Genomic DNA, 24,213 nt, shown 5'->3' on the forward strand with positions numbered 1-24,213 from the left:
TAAAGCACTGAGGGCAACCATAGTTTTTATTGGGCTAGCCTTTTCAAGGTGACTTCATGTTATGAAACATTTAACTTGAATGCAACAGCAGCATATAAGTGTTATTGTGTCAGGGATATACAATCACTTTTCAGAAAAAGATCTGAACATCTTTTGAAAAATGAAAACCTAAGGTGCCATACACAGTAAATGGAAAAGACAGAAACAAAAGCAAAATTAACAAGAACAAATGGAGTCTTGAAATAAAAACATTTAAATGAATACTTAATTTCCAAAGACAAGAACGCATCTATAGTATTATTCTGTCTCATACAGTAAGGTATTTATTCGTTTTGAAGGGGTGTTTAATTTACGACCGTAAAATGAAATAAAATTACAAGTCCATTTTGAGAATGTGTTCTTTTGAGAAACCAAGCAAATTAAGGAAATTATCAACCATGTTTTGCAAATACCGTACCTGTACGATTAGACGCCCAGTCATTTCTTTAGATTCAAGTACTACACGCCTTGTCGCACCTCAAACAATGCTAATGTTAAGGATAGAGTTAGGGTTGCCGGCCTTTTCTATAATACTTACGTTTTCGCCTTACGTTGCTGCTGTTAGTTGACTGAAGGATTACTAGAGTAGTAAGAAAGGTTTGACCAACCAACCAGACCTACATGTACTTCCGAGCGTAATGATACATGTCTCACGTTTTGTCGAACTGAATCCAAAACAGAATCCTTAGTGGTATAGGGGACTCTTGCTGGCGTATCTGTTAAAATTTTGCCTTACTATTTACTAACATACGACGTTGCGTCGAGGTTTCATCGTAGATACGAATTGGCTTCTAACATTTAGAAGGCTACTGAAACTTGGTGATTAGTGTAGGTTTTAGCTCATGTGGTCGAATCTGGGTGAAAAAAAGCACTAATCGGCCCAGATAAATTCGTTTTCATTTGACGTTTTTAAACTGGCCCACCTCATCGCACACAAAACATTTAATGATTTAGGCTACGATTTCTCTTTTAATAACAAGAGTTGATAATTTTTAAGTTTGGTCACGGAGTGAAATGCTACTGCGAATGAGGCAAATACCGCAGGCATATCTTCCGGTATTGAAATTATACAATTACAAAGAGCTACAAAGACTAAATCACTTGGCTTTTATTGATTGGGACTTTCCATTAATAGGGTGAAACTTTGGAATCAGGTCTGACGAAATTTTACTTTCCTTGAATTATTTAGCATTCGAAAGAGCTTGAGGTCTGAGAAGTACCAAAATTGTCGGTACCAGTGCTTACCAGTCGTTTCTCAATTGAAGAGTAAGGAAAAAGGCTGAGTAAACGACCGATAGTCCTCAAAGATAACAAGTTTTGTATATGGAACTTGTCAGCTTGTTACTGGTAAAGTAAATTTAAGACGAGAAGAATTAGAGAAGAATTATTATTATTATTAGGAAACAAGGAATGTCGATTTGGAAGTTTTGCAGTTTTTTTTTTATTTAATGTCTTGCAGTGATGAGAGCATGCCTCCCTTTGCAAGACCCCCGTAATGTAGATGTAGATGTAGATAATGTCGTTACTCCATAATTCAGTCAATATTTGTTCTTTTGTTCAGTCAATATTTGTTCTGTTGCTCGAAACGTCTTTTATGCATAACTAATGAGTGCTTCTTGTTCGTTTTCCGATAATGGTCACATGCTAAACTCGTCGTAACCATTTAACAGGGCATAGAGCACAAGTGAATGATTTATAGAAGGACTATGGTAGATTTAACAGATTTCAAAGAAAGACACCATTGCTTCGGGTTATTCATTTAAAGGATGGCAAAGCTTTTCTTTTTCTTCATGCTTACTTCCCTTTTTAGCAGAAGGTAACTCTTTTCAAAATTGTATTTATAGAGTACAATTTTTTTTTTCGTCACAAGGTCTGAAATATAAAGAAAACGAAGCTTTCGACCGTATTTCAATTTACAGTCTTCTTCACTTGACTGAAGAAGACCGTGAGGGGGGTTATATCTTCTGCTGCCTTTATTTCGAATTGCTAAGCCTAAGTGATGAGATTCTCTCTTATAAAATATTTGTACCTCTTACCAGCTGTGTTATAAACCATTCTATTTCACAGCTTAGGCTCCGCGGCTCCCTCATCCCAGCTCCCGAAAGATCTTGGAGATGCGTGCCAAAATATATGGAACGCTGCGGGAAACAATCTTAGAGTTCCTTCAGAACTAACTGTTGACATGGTCGGTAAAAATCCCTTGTTTACGGTGATTGGAACTGGGCAAGGCAAACTTAATTCCGACGTGTTTAGACTGTTCGGAGGTAATTCATTTTTTTTTTAGAGTGATCCCAAAAAGCTTTCCAATAGAGTCGAGTTAGATGAAGTAAACAAGGGCAAGTCACGGATTTCTCTTTGTGTGGTTTATTGGGCACGGTTACCAGCCTCTGTTCGTTCGTTTAGCTCTTTTCCAGGACGAGGACGGCACATTTTATTTCTATACAAGATACGTTTAAGTCTTTAAACAACCGTGCTCAACTGGGCGTGAAAATACCGATATATGGTTCCTTTTAGAAAAGCAATATGCGGTTTTATTCTATGGCTTGTGTTTGTAGCCGATGTAACACGCGCTCTGATTGGCTAATTCTAGGGCATTATTTTCCCGTACTACCCACGGATTCCGTCAAAATCTTTGTTAGTAAGACAGTTAATAAACGTTAACTCTATTTATGTTTGTTTGTTTGTTTGTTTCCTCGGCCTTACTACAGGATAATGTCGAGGCGAATCAAGAGGCTTTTCTCAACTCTATAATACAACGAGGTGGACCGATTGAACAAGCTTTGAACTACCTCAACGCACATGAGTCATTAGGACAGGTAGAGTTCACTACAGAACGACTGAAATTTGTTCGTTTCATTGATTATGGTAAAAAAAAAAAAAACACTTGAATTTGATTATGTACCTTATAAAACCCTACTGGGATAACTTTGGGATACTAAATACACACCAACTCAATTGGGGGTAACTGGGTCTTTACTGCCTAAGGCCAGACGCGATGCTCCCCCTAACGGACAGCTAAATAGAAGAAAGAGAAAAATAACTACAGATTTGGACTAAATACTATTAACGTTGATCGCAAAGGGAAAGCTTACTACTATGGCAACTGTTCGCTTATATGTATACTTGCCGGGCGTGGCGTGGAATTTCCGCGCGATTTTGGTGTGGGGATCATAAACTATGCTTACAAAGATTTTGAGGATGCTAATTTTGGCCCGTCTTAAAATTTAGACACGTGTATTTCACTTGAGGAAGTCTATCGATTTAAACAGTGCTTGGGTTGGAGATTCTCGCCCATGTCAATTTTCTTTCCTCTCGTGTTTTCTCGCGCGTTTAGCGATACATACATACATACATACATACATACATACATACATACATACATACATACATACATACATACATACATACATACATACATACACACATACATACATACATACATACATTACTCTATTTACCCTCGGATTTCAGAGTAGCTTATGCAGCTAATATCTCCGAGCATTTAACCATCAGATGAGAGATAGACCACCACACCGGGAACTACGTCCCCTACTCTTTTCGATCAGTGTGTGGGTTCTTTTAGGTCCCACAGAATGAGGCACACTCCAGTTTTTGGTTTCGGGATCCCAAACTATCCTTACTTTGCTTTTTGAAGACGCTTTTTTTGACTCTCCTCCAAATCTACTCAAGTCTATTTCACTTGGGGAAGTCTATCGATTTGGACAGTGCTTGGGTTGGAGATTCTCGCCCATGTCAATTTTTGTTTTCTCTTGTGTGTTTCTGCGCATTTAGCGATGCGGCACACTCGTGTTTTTGGATTTGGGATCCCAAACTATTGTTTCTGGGCTGTTTAACGATGCTTCTTTAGGCCCTCCCTTAAATTTACACACGTGTATTTCACTTGTGGAAGTCTATCGATTTGGACAGCGCTTTAGTTAGAGATTCTCGCCCATGCCAATTTTTTTTCTCTCGTGTGTTCTCGCGCGTTTGGGGATACGGCACACTCGCGTTTTTGGTTTCAGGATCCCAAACTATGGTTACTGGATTTTTTAAAGATGCTAGTTTTGGTCCTCCCCCAATTCTACACACGTGTATTTCACTTCTGGAAATCTATCGAATTGGAAAGTGCTTGGGTTGGAGATTCTCGCCCGTGTCAATTTTCTTTTCTCTCGCATCTTCTTGCACGTTTAGTGTTGCGGCACAGTCGCGTCTTTGGTGTCGGGATCCTTAACTATGTTTACCTGACTTCTTAAATATGCTAGTTTTTGCCCTCCCCCAAATATACACACGATTATTTTACTTGTGAAAATATTTTGATTTGAATAGCGCCTGCGTTGGAGATTCTGGCCCATGTTATTTTTCCTTCATCTCAATTGTTCTCGCAAGTTAAGCAACGTGCCACACTCGCGCTTTCGGTGTCAGGATCTTAAACTATGCTTACTGGGTTTTTAATAGTTTCTAGTTTTGGCCCTCCCCCAAATCTACACAGGTGTATTTCACTTGTGGAAGTCGATCGATTTGGATAGTGCTTGCGCTGGAGATTCTCGCCCATGTGAATTTTCTTTTCTCCTGCGTGTTTTTGCGCGTTTAGCGATGCGGCACACTCGTGTTTTTGGTTTTTGGATCCCAAACTATTGTTTCTGGGCTGTTTAACGATGCTTCTTTTGGCCCTCCCTTAAATTTACACACGTGTATTTCACTTGTGGAAGTCTATCGATTTGGACAGTGCTTTAGTTAGATATTCTCGTCCATGTCGATTTTTTTTCTCTCGTGTGTTCTCGCGCGTTTGGGGATTCGACACACTCACGTTTTTGGTGTCGGGATCCCAAACTATGGTTACTGGACTTTTAAAGATACTAGTTTTGGCCCTCCCCCAAGTCTACACACGTGTATTTCAATTGTGGAAATTTATTGCTTTAGACAGTGCTTGGGTTGGAGATTCTCGCCTATGTATATTTTCCTTTCTTTTGCGTGTTACTGCGCGTTTAGCGATGCGGCGCACTCGCGTTTTTGGTATGGGGATCCCAAACTATCCTTACTGAGCTCTTTTAAAGATGCCAGTTTTGACCCTTCCTCAAATCTACACACGTGTATTTCACTTGTGGAAGTCTATCGATTTGGACAGTGCTTGGGTTGGAAATTCTTTCCCAATTCAAGTTTCTTTCTTCCGCGTGTTCTGGCACGTTAAGGACGTTCGGCGAAAATTTTCAAGTTGATAGATTTTTTTAAAATTTTACTGCAGTCAGATAATGAGTTACTTGTGACAGAAATACGAAAAAGATTGGGGGTCACCAACTTCGTTTCAGAGATAAAGCGTGTGGAAAACTACCCTGATTTTGAAAAATTGGCGCACGTAATTTAGCTTGGTCCACAGGAGTTTTTAGCTAAAAATATCAAAGGTGAGTCAACGGAGGCAAACGATCTTAGTCATATTTTGAGGAGGTGGGTCTGTTACGTAAATAATTCCAAATGTTATCGACGTTTTCACAAAACTTAACCTTTCAAGAGGCCTTTGAAACCGTCGCACGGATAAACGAAGCGCTAAAAAGAACGGAATTCGGTGGTGCATTTTGCAAAAAATTCAAACTTCTAGTCAATAGATTTTCTTCATTTTTTCGCTAATCGTAGAAAATCGGTAGAAAAAATGATCCATCAAAAGAAAAATAGGGGTCACCGAGCGTCCAAGATCGTTAAACCCAAGTTAAAGCTATAGCAATGGCCTTCTGCCCTATCATTGTTCATTTTATTATTTAGCATGCGCGCTCATGCGAGACGTGGCGTGTGAATTTGCGTGCGCAGTAAGGATGCGCAGAAACAATTAGCGCGAACGTCTTTCAAACGAATATCTTTGTGTTTACGATCTGAACTTGAATGAAACATTCAAATTAGCAGAACAATCGTTTAACTGCGCTAAGAATTACGACACACCGAAACGAATTCTTCACTTCGTATCAGCGGCTTCTGACCCAACAAAAAGGCTACTAATCTACTAGTATGATAATGCTGCTATTTTATGTGACCGTTCCAAATTCGCAATAAGCCAATCAGAAGCCCTGTCTACTGTCCTGATGACATCCTTCGATATCAAGTCACTGACCTGATATGGCTACGATATCATGGTCACTTGGATTTGGGCACAGTAAATACTTACATTACTTGCCAAACATTTCGGACGATTGTAATTTCGGACAAGTGTCCGAAAATAAAAATGTCCGAAATTTTCAAGCGTCCGAGAATTAAGCGTCCAATATATTTGCGGTACAGTATAGATCGTTTTCACTGTCACGCAATTAAAAAAATATATCGAAGACCATCCAGTGGAAAAAGCTGAGAAATTGTGAAGTTATAGAGAATAACTAAATAAGACAATTCTCCAGGTTTTAGGCCTGTGCGTTACCCCAAACTTCAGATATTCGTCGAAATGTTTCGTAGATATTTACAGAACCTAGTATGAAAACGCTATGTTGGTGTACATCTGTGGTACACCAATATGGCGGCCGGAAAATAGTGTAAACATCTGGAACTTACTTTGGCTATATTGGCAACTGATTAACAGTACTGGACAAACAAGCATTTACATAAACACTTTTCCTAATGCTCTGTCTGACCTTAAAGAACAATGCTTCCTTTTTTTCTTATTTTCATTTTCTTTTCCATTAGGATCTAGCGACTTTTAAGGAAACTTTAAAAGAGCTGTGGTTCATTCTTCCCCGAGGCAAAGAGACTAAGGGCTTCTTACATGTATTTTGCGGTAGGTCCTTTGAGCATGTTGTGGTTAAACGGGGTTGTCGATCTTATGAATATTTCGTACCTCAGCTCACATTGCGATATATTCTTTTTTCATAGATAAAGAACTAGAAACTAAGAAACATTTACACAGTGTCTTTCTCAACCAGGGGTAGAAGTGGAGACTAACCTATAGTTTTCCCATGTAGACAACAGCGTCAAGTGTTTTTGGCCGCCCAATGGTGCTGACATTTTGAGTTCCTGGACCTAACCCTGGCCTGACCCTATCCCTAACCCTTACCTAAGGATTAAGCTATCATAAGCCAAACTGTCACATTATTTAGTCCTAGTGGAAGCTAATAATCATAGCACGGTTTCAACCTAGTCCAGTCCTAAACTAGTCAAGGGTCAGATATGGCGTCGACCATTACGCAAAGCTTGGTTATCAATGAATGCATCGACCGTTCAACACAACGTCGACCGCTAAAATGGCATCGACTATTTAGGGGCGGTAAAGGAGACCCGTCCTTAACGAAATTAGTAAGGAAATTAGCTAGGGTTTTCAATAGGGATCCTTTATCGAGCTTTCCTCTTCGTAAGATGACTCGATACACATACTTTAATAAATAAGGGTTCATATCGTGAACTCGTGCGAAGCGACACTGACGATTGTTTATCTACAATTCTATCAGCTTCCTGTGAAATACATTTGACTTATTCATTGCATTAATTTTATTTCTCGTAGCCCAGCCGATAGTTAACAATATTATTCGTCGATATGGAGGCTTCTATTTTAATTAACAATTAGACAATGAGTTCCGAGGTTTCTATCGGCTTTTAGTATAAATCTACTAGCGTTCTGTCACGAATGCCGCTCTCTGATTGGCTACGCTACTCAGTATCTATTCTGTGATAGATAGTGAGTAGCGTAGCAGTGTGCCCTTGTTAACAAAATGAGGGCCGCTTCTTGGCGTTTTCGAAGTGTCTGTGAAGAGGATTTAGATAATGTTTTGAACGACTAGTAGATTTATACTCAAACGATTAGATTATTCGTCTTGATTTTTATGCGTGATAGTTGACTCGGGCTGCGCCTACGTCAATTATCACGCGAGCTCATAATCTAATTTTTTAATAGCTGACGAGGGGCGAAGCCGCGAGAGCACCAACTACCAAAGTCCACAGAAAAAGTCAAATTATCTTATTGTCCTAGCATAACCAAAATGACACCGATCTATCAAACAACAACAAGAAGCTACTTTTATTTCAGAGTTTCATTAAAATACTATGTTGAATCAAAGAGTTACAAAATCCTGCGCCTACCGTGAAGCCGATCAGATTGCGCGTCAAGTTGCACTCTCTAGAAAAGACGTCAAAAGAAGTCTTCTTGTCGGGAGTGAGACGGCTGATATTCAGGCAAACAAGTTGTAGTTTTTCTTTTCTCATGTGAGTGTTCATTAACCTTACTCATCCTAGGTGAAGTGGGACAGTTGAAGAAACATTATGAGGGATTTCACAACTGGTTCCAGTTCTACCGTTTACAGACGACCACAAATGAATTAACCAATGTCGAGGTGGCTTCAGTGACGTATGACACAGAGGTTAGTTATTATCACGATAACTTTTCTCTCATAAAATGTCTGACTCGCCTGCTGACTCGACAAGCGAGACCTTATATTAGATCTGACAACGCCTCCGATGACCACTCTGAGAGTTTCCACCCCGGGGTAGGGGTTACTCTCTTATATGTCCTATATAGGTATCTGCAGCCGTAAATGTTATCTTTTTTTGAGCTGTTTTGGTCTGAAATAGGGTTTGCCTCTCGTCCTGTCTCTGAACCGGGTATTTTGTTTAGAAGAAACTATTTTTTCCGCACCAATATTGGCAATATTAATTAATTATCGGAGTCGAAAAACGAAGGGAACTAAGGACGTTAGAAGTAGGGCAGTAGAGAAACATTTCGCCTTCCCCTTATCGTCACCCGTCAATCAACTGAGAGTGCTTTTATCCATTCAACCCAAACCTCCTCGATTTACCGAATCCCTGCAGTTTAGCTTCATTCACGTTACTTCATTCATGGTATTATTCGGGAAATTTTCTTTCTTTAATTAACAGATCCTTGAGACAACCGAGAGAAAAAAAAACAGCTACATGATTTATTCACTACATTTACTCTACCTTTTGTTCTGTAGCCTACTTTTATGCAGGGCCTGGATTTCACTTGGGACGTCGCTAAGAAAAGGGGCGGCGGCAGCAGCTTGTTTGTTGGAACAAGCCCAGCGTTTGATTTTGCCATTTTCAGTGTCTGTGCTCTTTCCATATTTAAACCACCAAACCAACTGACAGAATGCTCTTGTCAAATTCACAAAACCATCTTAAGAATTACAGCGAAGGAAATTTCTGTCAAAGAGAAAAAGGTTATGACTCCAAAAGGCAAGGTTAACACAGCCTACCCATCGGCTGTTATCGGTAAGTTGAACATTGCACAAGCTCGCAATTCAAATGGCGTATTGTGTACTTGCATTATTGTTATTTGACTACATGTCCTAGGTTCCCAGAGATCAAAGTAAATACTGAATATGTATTAGAAGCTTTAATGCATTTTTTGCTATATGGTAGATTCTTACAGTTGATATGACGGATCGATTGATTTTAGCCAAACAAGTGCCATTAGGCAACCAGGAAAAATGTTTGGCTAAACCTTGGGCCTACAAGCAAATGCAGAAGCGTTATGCAAGAGTAATGATTAAAGCCGGCTCACGCCAATCCTCAGTGGACCTTTACAATAAGTTCGTCTGACTTCTTTGTTCAGATTAAAGCTGACAATAAGAGGTGTGTACTTTGCCTTTTGTGGCACAATGAACAGCACACGCGCAATCGGACTACTTCGACGACGTCTCGATTTACCGATTTTTCCTTGCAAGTAAAATATCACTTAAACTTCACCTTCACACTTAGTGCTTTTAAGAAATGTCAGAGAAATAGCCTGTTTTTAATTTTCAACGTAAAAAAAATGCCTTAATAGGTTCTTTTTCGAGACACATCTTGTTTCAGTCACCATTGCATCAAACGTCGGATTCAAGCAGATTAGAATCACGTTTCGCGTCCCAACGAAATGTAACAAAACGAAGCTTTTATCCAACGTTATTGGGCTCTACTCTTCGTAAGATGACTCAATAAACATCATTTAACAAATAAGAGAGATTTTAAACGTATAAATGGCGATGAAAAGAGTATTTAGTCCCATTTGAACAAGATGTGTTCATATCGAGAACTCATGCGAAGGGAGACGTTACCTTCTGACACGCTTTCTTCTCCAAAACCATCTTCAGGATCTCTGAAATCATTTTAAGTTGCTTCTCGTGTCTCCGCCGTTTTGAAGCGGATTTACTTGGTCGCTCAAAAATCGTCATTTACACCAAACTCAAGTATCTTGGCTCAAAATCGCTCAGTAACCGGGAAAATCTGTTATCATCGTGTACTCCAAATATGAAGAAATCAGAAGAAATGTAATGTTTTTTTTTTTTTTTTGCACAATTTTGTTAGTGCTATTAGCACTGGTGGGCCTGCAACTTCAAAGCGCTCCGGAAATGGAGCGCGACGTTAAGCGACGTTACGAAACGTCAAGGGGCGTGATATTGACTGATAACTGAATATTCCATAGTTTTTTCTCACAAGCCACATAACGTGAGAAATTAAATAGTTGTCGAGTTTTTGGTCTAAGCTCTTTTTTCCTTTGTTCAAATATTGTGTGCAGCCATTTTATTTTTTTTTCCCCCTTATTCGATCACTCCACCAGTATAAGACCCAGTTGTTTTTTTGTGTTGTTTGAGGGACCACAAGTTTTGCCAAAAAAAACGTCTTCGGGTTAAAATTCAATGACCTATTTTCCCCATGAGACACGCATGCAGAGAATCATGGAAATTATATTCATCAAAACAAATATTCAGTCCAAGATGACGAATACAACAATGCAACCACGATTCGCTGCAGGCTCGTGTCATGAAGGGAATTGGTCATTATTCTTTCATCAGTCACTCTTCGACTCGCAGGTTTTCAGGAACACTAAACTCTTGTTAGAGAACTTCTAAATATTTTTAATTAAGATCAGCCTGACAGATAGAAAAATCAAGACATCCGTGATTGCTGCATGCCTTCCATGTCTTCAACGCCTTCTTGTTAAGTGAAGAAGTTTGAAACTCTAAATATCGGTCTTTGAAATTCAACACTATTACATAATTGAAACGGAGGACGACCATGCAAGTTCTTTACACGTCCTTTAAATTTATGACATGCAATTTCTGTCGAACATAGCTGATCCAATGTGCACAAGCGTTGATCCCAACACGAGAACAAATTGTGGAACGGCTGGGATAGACGAACACACCTGTGGAGAAAGAGGCTGCTGCTTTGACTGGCAGCAATACACTGCCCAAACCCATATGTGTTTTTATCCTGCAAGTAAGTCAAATGCCACCAAATTATGCAGATAAATTGGATAAAAAAAGATTCTACAGTACAAGATAGACTGCACAATTATTTGGAAGAAACATAAGTTGTTGGAAGAAAAAACAGGGTTTAAAGTAGATATGATCAGATTTACCATAGTGATTAACCCAATCTAGCATGGACTTTTTTCTTCATTCTCTTTTGTACACAGAGGTCTGAACTCAATGAGTTAGATAGCACCTTAAGAATTCACGGTCTTACTGGGTTGAACAAAAATCAGTTTTATGTAACCGTTAATTTGATCATAGCTAATTTGTAACATACAATTTCCTAAAATAATAAACGGTTAAGACTCTTTTTTACGTAAGCTGTTCTCTAATTTTTTTTGTAATAGACCACGAATGTCATGTCGCCCCTCCCCACACTAAAGTAGATTGCGGTTCTCCACCTGGAATAACCAGGATTCAGTGCGAACAAGAAAAGAACTGTTGTTTTGACGAAAGCCCTGCCCAAGGTGCTCCTAAATGCTATCAAAAAGTTCCAAGTAAGAGTATCCTAAATTGCATTTAATTTATCATTGTAAGAACTTAGCGGACTCGAACAGAACCTTAAAGTGGTACTATGATCAAATTTTCCCCCCTTGATTTTTGGGTGTATCACATTAAATTCCATGAAAGAATAAAAACGCCGTTCACTTTTTGCAAATATCTGCATTAGTTCCGGAGATATTTAAGTTTGAAATAATGTGTAAAACATGCAAATGAGATGACTGATGACGTCATACACTCAACCCAATTTTATATCAAGTATATAAATAGAGCTATCTTGGTCAATTTGCAGCGCAGACCATTGAAACTTGGTGGCTAGTAGCTCTACAGGAAACACACGTACGGCTATAAAAAATTCTGTTCCCATGGCAACTCACTCTTTTCCAGTCCCCACTCACTTGATTTCAATATGTTAGTGAGTTTCAGCTCGCAAAACATTAAACGAGGCCACAAACTTGAGCTAACATATTTATATGCTTGCTAGATCAAGCATATGAGGCACCATTTGCAAATGTCAGAATGGAAAGCCAAAGATGGCCAGAAATGCCTTTAATATTGGGGAGGTCTGGAACCCATATATTGCCATGGTAACCAAACTGTTAAGCTCATGTTGTGGAGCATATTTAGTAGAATCTTACTGTAAAGAATCAAACATTTCCGATACAAATTGGCTGAGATATCTTTTTTCATCATATTTGATCAAAATTTGGTTGAGCGTGTGACGTCATCATTAGGCTAATTTGCATATTTTAAAAACTTGAATATCTCTGGAACGAAACGAGATATTTGAATATAGTAAACAGCACTTTTCTTCTCACACAGGCTACTTGTTTATGTTTTAAAATGGTTGTGATAGGAAAGATGCGATTTTCCTCATAGTACCACTTTAACTAGTTGTCCTTGATACACTTAACATGGAAAATGTTTTACTATAGCAAAAGCTCTACTTGATTTTAAAATTACTATTACACTGAATAGCTTTTTACATGTAGAAGAATAGCAACAGAAGTTAGTGAGCATCCTGCAAGCTGTACTGGAAATCTACGAGTGTGAATGGTTTTCCCCTATTGTTGTTCATTCACTAATAGAAGACGAAGCGCCCGTTACTCTTGAATGGGAAAATCATTCTCTATTTTTAGTTTGAAATTAGACAAAGCTGTTAGTTTTGATCGGTATTCTCTGTTATGGTGCCTGCCAAAATAGTTAGTCGTCGGCTATTCAATCGAATTTGTAGTCCAGTTGTCAAATAAATGCATCGACAAGTTGCTACAATGGCACATCTTATTTTGCCAACGCACAGACGGCCCACACGTTGAATACGATTAATACGTGACATTATGCTGTTGGCGATTGCTCTACAATTTTAGCCGTTTATAAGACGATGTATGAGAATGCTTCGAAAATTACTGTAAATGCTACGTGTAGAAAATAATTTGAATAAAATGGCTTACCTTGTGTTTGTATTGCGTTAATTTGATGTCTCTGGGTTCCAGGAGGTGGTTTAGAGCCATTTAGGCGAGTTTTACTTTCTGGCGGTTTGCTTCCCCTAAAGAGAAACAAAAGGCGGGCGACCCACTGGCCCGACGGCCCGTACTCAAAGCTCCGTGAATTCCACAAAAATGGTGTAATGTCGTCAAAATTGCCTCATGGCAGCCTTCAATTACTCTTCTTCTCATTCGCTCTCTCCCAAGGTTCCAAAGTTTATCTTAACCGCCCGAGAATCGCTGGTTTTCCAGCTCTTGCTTTCCATTTCTGCCCCGTCTCGATCCGTAACCGATTATTTTGGGCACAGGATTTGAATTTCTAGCTTAACGACCTCGCCATCGTGACAAAGTCGCCTCCAACCGTCGAGAGACACGAGACGTTGGTCAGTTACTCGTTGCCATCTCTCGCTGCAGTTAGCGGTGCTTTTAGGCGCTAAATTCAGCTGAACATTGTTTGCTCCTTGTATTTTTGCAGTTAACAGTGCTTTTAAGCGCTAATTTCAGTTGTACACCGCGGCACGGTGCAATTTGCATGATCAAAAAATGCCCCGTGCCTCTCGACGGCTGGAGGCGACTTTGTCACGATGGCGAGGTCGTTAAGCTAGAAATTCAAATCCTGTGCCCAAGATAATCGGTTACGGATCGAGACGGGGCAGAAATGGAAAGCAAGAGCTGGAAAACCAGCGATTCTCGGGCGGTTAAGATAAACTTTGGAACCTTGGGAGAGAGCGAATGAGAAGAAGAGTAATTGAAGGCTGCCATGAGGCAATTTTGACGACATTACACCATTTTTGTGGAATTCACGGAGCTTTGAGTACGGGCCGTCGGGCCAGTGGGTCGCCCGCCTTTTGTTTCTCTTTAGGGGAAGCAAACCGCCAGAAAGTAAAACTCGCCTAAATGGCTCTAAACCACCTCCTGGAACCCAGAGACATCAAAATAACGCAATGCAAACACAAGGTAAGCCATTTTATTCAAATTATTTTCTACACGTAGCATTTAGAGTAATTTATAAACGGCTAAAATTGTAACGCAATCGCCAACAGCATAATGTCACGTATTAATCGTATTCAACGTCTGGGCCGCCTCTGGCCAACGATGGATTTGGCAGCTTCTAAATCACGTCTCGATTTAAAAGTTATATTGTTATCTTAGGCATCTTTTGCTACAAAAACATGAAATAAGCTAATGAAAAGTAATCCATGATTTTGTTTTTCTTTAATTTTACAGAAGAAACAAAGTGAAAAGATGGAGAAGGACCTTTTTCACATATGATTTTGTGATGAGACTGCATCAACGCCATGTGAAAAGAAAGTTCACGATGAATAACTTAAAATACATATTGCGCTTTAATAAACATCGGTGTGGCACAGAAGCAAAAAAAGTGTCTTGCTGAATGTTGTGTTGATCACTTTAGTTATTAAGACAAGAACGGTTATCGTCCATCCCTGAGGGCCGGTGTCACTAACGTAATGTGACATTGTGGTCTCAAACCCCTTTCTCTGAATTCAGCTACCCATACAGGCCTTAATCCGAAGGACATCCCTCTCCGGTTAAATCAAGATCACTCCCGGCTTCAGAAGTTACTGGAGGACCTTGAAGTGGCCGATCCAGTGATGCGAATTTTACTCGTGTGGATTGCCCTAGCGAAAAAATCTACGCAATGTGTGTGGTACATAATATCAGCGGGAGGAATGGATACCATATAAGTACCGCAGAGAAATGGTAGGAAATTTTCCTAGCATTCCTTACATACTCTCACTAGGGGAAGGCGTCATAATCTGTTTCAGTGACATGTTGATGATATTAAATAAAAAATAAACCAGAAAGGGCCGATGGAATATGAGACAAGCTTTAAAATGAAGTCACGATATCAATAGTGCTTTAAAAGTAAATAGCGCGTTCGAGTGATTCCCGATACTTCCAAATGATGGCGGACTCCACCGACGCCAATAATCTGGAACAAAACAAGGTCATTATATATCGCATCACGTCTAAACACACGTGAAGAAAGACTTGGGCGGGAAAAAAACGTGAGCGGACAAAACCGGGGAATGCCGATAAATCAAGCAATGATGAACGAATTACACAACAAGAACCTTCCTCTGCTTCACCCCCTGAACCAAGTTCAGATCTACGAACTGAACTTAAAGATGCCAAAGTGCCTACGAATGGGTGTTAAGCGCGGCGAGCAGACGCAAATGTTTTGTTTACCCAATGAAAGCCATCACAATAAACTCTGAACTTGCATCGAGATGCTTGTCCGGGCGTAAAGGAGCGTTTGATTAATCAATCTAAAACAGATCTTAAGGAATAAAAACCCAGATGATCTGGAATACTTGTCTGAGTATGTCTTTGGCAGTGGGAGCTACGTGCAGTATTATCATGCTCGCACAACTACACAGCCGAGGGCAAAAAAAAAAGAAGAAAAAAGCGCGAGGAGAAACTTGGTACATGGAGCTAAGATAGATTGTCGGTGCTTTAGGTGACCATGCACGGCTACTAATATATAGCTTGGCCAATCGCTTGGCCAATGGCCCGTACACGCAACGAATCGTAAAAGTCCATAAGTAACGACCTCCGAAAGAAGTGAGCCCACCCCCCATCCCCTGAAAATAGAGGAACTAAGGTTCAAAAGTGTAATTATTTTTCCAGTCAGTAACCTGAATAACGTACGATAAACGGGTGACGATTCAACTAGGGAAGGTATGGCTTATTCCAGGAGGCGTCATGAAGCGCACTGGTAAAACAAACCCCGCAAAATTTTCATCAAGTAACAAGAAGGTACTGACAGGACCTTTTCTTCAAATTGAAATTACTAAAGTTGACAACTTTGCATCATTTTTAACAGGAACGCATAAAAAGAACGTTTAATCATATTTAAATTAAAAACTCGACCAGAGCAGTTAAATCTGATTTATCAAGCAGACTAATGTAGCAGTGCATCATGAACAGTAAAAATAGTTTAAGGTATCTTACATTACGGTCTACATATAAAGTGCCCACCCATGTGCCGGCAACATCAATTTAAACTGGAACGAAGATTTCTAAACGATTTATAAGAACTTAGTGTTTTTACGAATTACACCAACAGCCTTAGAGGAAAACAGCCCTGTTCTCATAGAATTTAAAAAAAAAAAAAAAAAAAAAAAAAAAACACCGGCAAGAGATACTTACGGTAAAAGTCAGTTGCGTCCCCTCATGGGGTGAGAGACTCTCGCCCATATCAACTTTCTTTTTTCTCGTAAGTTCTCGCGCGTTTAGAGATGCGCCACACTCGCGTTTTAGGTGCGAGGATCCCAACCAATGCTTACCTAACTTTTTAAAGATGCTACTTTAAGCCCTCTCCCAAATCTACACACGAGTATTTCACATGTTAAAAAACTATCGATTTGCACAGTGTTTGGGTTGGATATTCTCGCCCATATCAACTTTCTTTTCTCTCGTAAGTTCTCGCGCGTTTAGAGATATGCCACACTCGCGTTTTTGGTCTGGGGATCCCAAAGTATGCTTAAGGGGCTCTTTGAAAGTGCTAGATTTGGCCCTCCCCCAAATCTACACACGTATATTTCACTTGTAGAAGTCTGTCGCTTTGGACAATGTTGGATATTCTGGCTCATAAATATCTTTTTTCTCTCGCGTGTTTTCGCGCGTTTAGAGATGCGCCACAGTCGCGATTTTGGTGTCGTGATCTCAAACTATGCTTAATGGACTTTTTAAAGATGCTACATTTGACCCCTTCTCAAATCTAAACAAGTGTATTTCACTTGTGGAAGTCTGTCGCTTGGGACAATGCCTGGGTTAAAGATTCTCGCCCATTCATATCTTTTTTTCACTCGCGTGTTTTCGCGCGTTTAGCGATGCGGCACAGTCGCGTTTTTGGTGTGGGGATCACAAACTATGCTTAAAGGGCTCTTGGCCCTTCCCCAAATCTACAAAAACGTATTTCACTTGTGGAGGTCTATCGATTTGGACATTGTTTGGGTTGGACATCCTCGCCCATATCATCTTTCATTTCTCTCGTAAGTTCTCGCGCGTTTAGACATGCGCCACAATCGCGTTTTAGGTACGGGGATCCCAACCAGTGCTTACCTAACTGTTTAAAGATGCAACTTTTACCCCTATTTAGAATCTATACACGTGTATTTAACTTGTGGAAGTCTATCGATTTGGACATTGTTTGGGTTGAACATTCTCGCCCATATCAACTTTCTTTTCTCTCGTAAGTTCTCGCGCGTTTAGACATGCACCACAATCGCGTTTTAGGTACGGGGATCCCAACCAGTGCTTACCTAACTGTTTAAAGATGCAACTTTTACCCCTATCTAGAATCTATACACGTGTATTTAACTTGTGGAAGTCTATCGACTTGGACATTGTTTGGGTTGAACATTCCCGCCCATATCAACTTTCTTTTCTCTCGTAAGTTCTCGCGCGTTTAGACATGCATCACAATCGCGTTTTAGGTACGGGGATCCCAACCAGTGCTTACCTAACTGTTTAAAGATGCAACTTTAACCGCTATCCAGAATCTATAAAGTTGTATTTAACTTGTGGAAGTCTATCGACTTGGACATTGTTTGGGTTGGAGATTCTCGCCCATATCAACTTCCTTTTCTTTCGTAAGTTCTCACGCGTTTAAAGATGCGCCACACTTGACTTTCAGGTGCGTGAATCCCAACCAATGCTTACCTAACTTTTTAAAGATCCTACTTTTATTCCGTCACCAAATCTACACACGTGTATTTTTAACTTGTGGAAGTCTATCGATTGAAACAGTGTTTGGGTGAGAGATTCTCGCCTTTATCAACTTTTTGTTCTCTCGTAAGTTCTCGTGCGTTTAGAGATGCGCCACACTCGCGTTTTAGGTGCGGGATTCCAACCAATGCTTACCTAACTTTTTAAAGAGGCTACTTTTAGCCCTCCCCCAAATCTACACACGTGTATTTCACTTGTGAAAGTCTGTCGCTTTGGACAATGCCTGGGTTAAAGATTCTCGCCCATTTATATCTTTTTTCACTCGCGTGTTTTCTCGCGTTTAACGATGCGGCACACTCGCGTTTTTGGTGTGGAGATCACAAACTATTCTTAAAGGCTCTTTAAAAATGCTAGTTTTGGCCCTTCCCCAAATCTTCACAAACTTATTTCACTTGTGGAAGTCCATCGATTTGGACAGTGTTTGAGTTGGACATTCTCGCCCATATCAATTTTCTTTTCTCTCGTAAAATCTCACGCGTTTAAAAATGCGCTCATTTCGCGTTTTGGGTGCGGGGATCCCAACCAGCGCTTAGCTAACTTTTTAAATGTGCAACTTTTAGCCTTCATCCAAATCTACACACGTGTATTTAACTTGTGGAAGTCTATCGATTTGGACAGTGCTTGGGTTAGAGATTCTCGCCCATATAAATTTTGTTTCCTCTAGTAAGTTTTTGCGCGCGTTTCGAAATGCGCCGTAGTCGCGGTTTTGGTGTCGGGATCTCAAACTATGCTTACTGGACTTTTTAAAGATGCTACATTTGGTTCTTTCTCAAATCTACACACGTTTATTTCACTTGTGGACGTTTGTCGCTTTGGACAATGCCTGGGATAAAGATTCTCGTCCATTTATATCTTTTTTTTACTCGCGTGTTTTTGCGCGTTTAGCGATGCGGCACAGTCACGTTTTTAGCTTGGGGATCCCAAACTATGCTTAAGGGGCTCTTTAAAAATGCTTGTTTTGGCCCTCCACCAAATCTACACAAACGTATTTCACTTGTGGAAGTCTATCGATTTAGACAGTGCTTAGTTTCGACATTCTCGCCCATATCAACTTTCTTTTCTCTCGTAAAATCTCGCGCGTTTAAAAATGCGCCCATCTCGCGTTTTGGGTGCGGGGATCCCAACCAGCGCTTACCTAACTTTTTAAATGTGCAACTTTTAGCCCTCTCCCAAATCTACACACGTGTATTTAACTTGTGGAAGTCTATCGATTTGGACAGTGCTTGGGTTAGAGATTCTCGCCCATATCAATTTTGTTTCCTCTAATAAGTTCTCACACGTTTCGAAATGCGCCCTAGTCGCGGATTTGGTATCGGGATCTCAAACTATGCTTAATGGACTTTTTAAAGATGCTAGATTTAGCCCTTTCTCAAATTAACACAAGTGTATTTTAGTTGTGGCAGTCTGTCGCTTTGGATAATTTTTGGAATGCAGATTCTCGCCCATTTATAATAATTTTCTCTCGCTTGTTTTCGCGCGTTTTGAGATGCGCTACACTCACGATTTCGATGTCGGCATCTCAAACTATATGCTTACTGGACTTTTTGAAGATGCTAGATTTGGCCTTTTGTCAAATCTACACACGTGTATTTCAGTTGTGAAAGTCTAGTGATTTCGAAAATGTTTAGGTTGGAGATTCTCGCCTATATCAACTTTTTTTTTATTTTGTAAGTCTCGCTTAGCCTTCCCCCAAATCCACGCACGCGTGTTTCACTTGTGGAAGTCTATTGAGTTGGACAGTACTTAGGAAAGAGATTCTCGCCTATACCAACTTTCTTTTCGCTAGTAAGTTCTCGCGCGTTTAGAGATAAGCCACACTCGCAGTTTTGGTGTCGGGATGTTAAACTATGTTTACTGGAACTTTTAACGATGCTAGATTTGGCCCTTTTCCAAATCTACACACGTGTATTTCACTTGTCGAAGTCTGTCTCTTTGGACAATGCCTGGGTTAAAGATTTTCGCCCATTTATATTTTTGTTTCCCTTGCGTGTTTTTGCGCGTTTAGCAATGTGGCAAACTCGTGTTTTTGCTGTGGGTATCCCAAACTATGCTTAGGGGGCTCTTTAAAAATGCTAATTTTTGCCCTTCCCCAAATCTACACAAACTTACGTTACTTGTGAAAGTCTATCGATTTGGAGAGTGCTGAGGTTGGAGATTCTCGTTCATATCAACTTTCTTTTGTCTCGTAGGTTCTCGCGCGTTTAGAGATGCGCCACACTCGCGTTTTAAATGCGGGGATCCCAACCAGTGCTTACCCAACTTTTCAAAGATGTAACTTTTAGTCCCCGCCCCCCCAAATCTACACACGTGTATTTCTACTTGTGGAAGTCTGTCGGTTTGGGCAGTGTTTGGGTTAGATATTCTCGGCCATATCAACTTTCTTTTCTCTCGTAAGTTTTCGCGCATTTAGAGATGTGCCACTCGCGTTTTAAGTGCAGGAATCCCAACCAGTGCTTACCTAACTTTTTTAAGATGCAAATTTTAGCCCTCCCCCAAATCTACACACGTGTATTTAACTTGTGGAAGTCTATCGATTTGGACAGTGCTCGTGTGAGAAATTCTTGCCCATATCAACTTTCTTATCTCGAGTAAGTTCTCGCACGTTTAGAGATGCTCCACACTCGCGGTTTTAATGTGCGGATTTCAAGCTATGCATACTGGACTATTAAAGATGCTAGATTTGGCCCTTTCTCAGATCTACATACGTATATTTCACTTGTGGTAGTCTGTCACTTAGGACATTGCTTGGGTTGGAGATTGTCACCCATTGATTTTTTTTTTCTCGCGCGCGTTTTTGTGCGTTTAGAGATGCGCCACCCTCGCGATTTCGGTGTCGGCATCTCAAACTATGCTTACTGGGTTTTTTGAAGATGCTAGATTTGGCCCTTTCTCAAATCTACACACGTGTATTTCACTTGTAGAAATTTATCGATCTGGACAGTATTTAGGGTGGAGATTCTCGCCCACATTAACTTTCTTTTCTCTCGTAAGTTCTCGCGCGTTTAGAGATGCGCCCCACTCGCGGTTTTGGTGTTGGGATTTTAACCTATGCTTACTGGACTTGTCGCAGATGCTAGATTTGGCCCTCTCTCAAATCTGCACACGTGTATTTCACTTGTGGTAGTCTGTCGCTTAGGACAATGCTTGGGTTGGAGATTTTCACCCATTTATATATTTTTTTCTGGTGTGTTTTTGGGCGTTTAGAGATGCGCCACCCTCGCGATTTCGGTGTTGGCATCTTAAACTATGCTTACTGGACTTTTTGAAGATGCTAGATTTGGCCCTTTCTCATATCTACACACGTGTATTTGACTTGTGGAAGTTTATCGATTTGGACAGTGTTTAGGGTGGAGATTCTCGCCCATTTAACTTTCTTTTCTCTCTTAAGTTCTCGCGCGTTTAGAGATGCACCACATTGTGTTTTAGGTGCGGGGATCCCAAACAATGCTCACCTAACTTTTTAAAGATGTTACTTTTAGCCCTCTCCTAAATCTACAAACGTGTATTTCACTTTTGGAAGTCTATTCATTTTGACAGTACTTGGGAAAGAGATTTTCGCCTATATTAACTTTCTTTTCTTTGGTAAGTTCTCGAGCGTTTAGAAATGCGTCACACTCGCGGTTTTGGTGTCGGGATCTTAAACTATGGGCGAAAATCTTTAACCCAGGCATTGTAAAAAGCGACAGATTTCCATAAGGGAAATACACGTGTGTAGATTTGAGAAAGGGCCAAACCTAGCATCTTTAAAAAGTCCAGTAAACATAGTTTAAGATCCCGACACCAAAATTGCGAGCGTGGCGCATCTCTAAACGCGCGAGAACCTACTAGCGAAAAGAAAGTTGATATAGGCGAGAATCTCTTTCCCAAGCACTGTCCAAATCAATAGACTTCCACAAGTCAAACACACGTTTGTAGATTTAGGGAAAGGGCTAAAAGTAGCATCTTTAAAAAGTCTAGTAAGCATAGTTTGAGATGCCCACACCGAAATCACGATGGTGGCGCATCTCTAAACGCCAGAAAACACACAAGAGAAAAAAATATAAATGGGCGAGAATCTCCAAATAAAGCATTGTCCTAAGCGACAGACTACCACAAGTGAAATACACGTGTGTAGATTTGAGAAAGGGCTAAATCTACCATCTTTAAAAAGTCCGGTTAGCATAGTTTGAGATCCCGACACCAAAACCGCGAGTAGGGCGCATCTCTAAACGCGCGAGAACTTGCGAGAGAAAAGAAAGTTGATATGGGCGAGAAACTCCAACCCAAACACAGTTGAAATCGATAGATATCCACAAGTTAAATACACGTGTGTAGATTTGGGGGAGGGCTAGAAGTTGCATCTTTAAAAAGTTAGATAAGCACTGGTTGGGATCCCCGCACCTGAAACGCGAGTGTGGCGCATCTCTAAACGCGCGAGAACTTAGGAGAAAAAAGACAGTTGATATGAGCGAGAATGTCCAACCTAAGCACTGTCCAAGTCGATAGACTTCCACAATTGAAGTACGTTTGTGTAGATTTGGTTGAGGGCCAAAACTAGCATTTTTAAAGAGCCCCTTAAGCATAGTTTGGGATCCCCACACCAAAAACGCGAGTATGCCGCATCGCTAAACGCGCGAAAACACGCGAGTGAAAAAAAGGTATAAATGGGCGAGAATCTCCTTTCCAAGCATTGTGCAAAATGATAGACTTTCACAAGTGAAATACACCTGTGTAGATTTGGGGGAGGGCCAAAACTAGCATTTTTATAGAGCCCAGTAAGCATACTTTGGGATCCCCACACCAAAAACTCGAGTGCGGCGCATCTCTAAACGCGCGAGAACTTACGAGAGAAAAGAAATTTGATATGGGCGAGAATCTCTTACCCATCGAAAATACTTCCGAAAGTAAAAAATACAAATGTGTAAATTTAAGAGAGGGCCAAAACTAAGAGCTTTAAAAAGCCCAGTGAGCATAGTTTAACATCCCGTCACCAAAGGTTCGAGTGTGCCGCATAGCTAAACTCGCGAGAAAAAACAAGGGAAAAGCAAATTGACATCGTTAAAAATATCCACAAAAGCACTTTTCAAATCGATAGACTTGCACAAGTGAAATACATGTTGGAGATTTGCAAGAGGGCTAAAACTAGCTTCTTTACAAAGCGAGGTAAGCAAAGTTTGGGATCTCCACATCTAAAACGCAAGTGTGCCGCCTCGCTTAATGTGCGAGAAAACACGGGAGAAAAGAAAATTTACATGGGAAAGAATATCTAACCCAAGCACTGTCCAAATCGATAGACTTCCACAAGTGAAATACAGTTGTGTAGATTTGGGTGAGGGCCAAACCTAGCATTTTTAAGTATTCCGTAAGCATAGTTTGGGATCCGCACATAAAAAACGCGAGTGTGCCGCATCGCTAAACGCGCGAGTCAAAAAACATATAAATGGGCGAGAATCTTTCACCCAAGCATTGTCCAAAACGACAGACTTCCACAAGTGAAATACACTTGTGTAGATTTGGGGGAGGGCTAAAAGTATCATCTTTAAAAAGTTAGGTAAGCATTGGTTGGGATCCCTGAACCTAAAACGCGAGTGTGGCGCATCTCTAAACGCACGAGAACTTGCGAGAGCAAAGAAAGTTGATATGGGCGAGAATCTCTAACCCAAGCACTGTCCAAATCGATAGACTTCCACAAGTGAAATACACGTTTGCAGATTTGGGCGAGGGCTAAAAGTAGCATCTTTAAAAAGTTAGGTAAACACTGGTTGGGATCCCCGCACCTAAAACGCGAATGTAGCACATCTCTAAACGCCAGAGAACTTACGGAGAAAAGAATCTCTCACCCCCTGACTTGATGGGAAGTATCTTGTGAATAATCCCTATATGGGGGATTAACTCTTGTACGCTTAATTTTCCCTTGCAACTGCATGGAAACAAAGAATTGCGGGCTAGACCAACGCAATTTTCAAAAAAATTCCAGGCTAGTCTATAACGGAATATCTCAAGCAGATTACGTCGCAAAGCATGAATAGGGTATAAGTTCCGGTTCCTTTAAATCCAATGCTTTTTACAGAAGACAGTATGCAAGGGATATGTGCAGGGCGCCAGTTTGTGCATGAAAAGCAAAGCTGGAACTGTCTTCTGCACGACACAAGAGGGCACTAAAGCAATGTTCCAGGGGGGTCTGGATGGGGTTAACTGACAAGTCACAAATGGCGAAAAAAATAACTGACAACTGA

General features: G+C 40.5%; 1 protein-coding gene across 1 annotated transcript; it reads left to right on the forward strand.

Moving 5' to 3' along the window:
• The first annotated feature begins 1,632 nt into the window (after window positions 1–1,632).
• Window positions 1,633–15,580, forward strand: LOC110061416 (uridylate-specific endoribonuclease B-like). Its single transcript, XM_020768252.2, has 9 exons — window positions 1,633–1,855; window positions 2,107–2,301; window positions 2,735–2,855; window positions 6,700–6,790; window positions 8,239–8,363; window positions 8,955–9,231; window positions 11,077–11,223; window positions 11,606–11,755; window positions 14,471–15,580. The coding sequence occupies exons 1-9, from the start codon at window positions 1,806–1,808 to the stop codon at window positions 14,482–14,484; spliced, it is 1,170 nt and encodes a 389-aa protein (XP_020623911.2). The 5' UTR covers window positions 1,633–1,805; the 3' UTR covers window positions 14,485–15,580.
• Window positions 15,581–24,213: the final 8,633 nt, after the last annotated feature.

This window comes from Orbicella faveolata, unplaced genomic scaffold, assembly GCF_042242905.1.
Source record: "Orbicella faveolata isolate gen_17 unplaced genomic scaffold, um_ofav_v1 contig_2, whole genome shotgun sequence".
NCBI classification, from domain to species: domain Eukaryota; kingdom Metazoa; phylum Cnidaria; class Anthozoa; order Scleractinia; family Merulinidae; genus Orbicella; species Orbicella faveolata.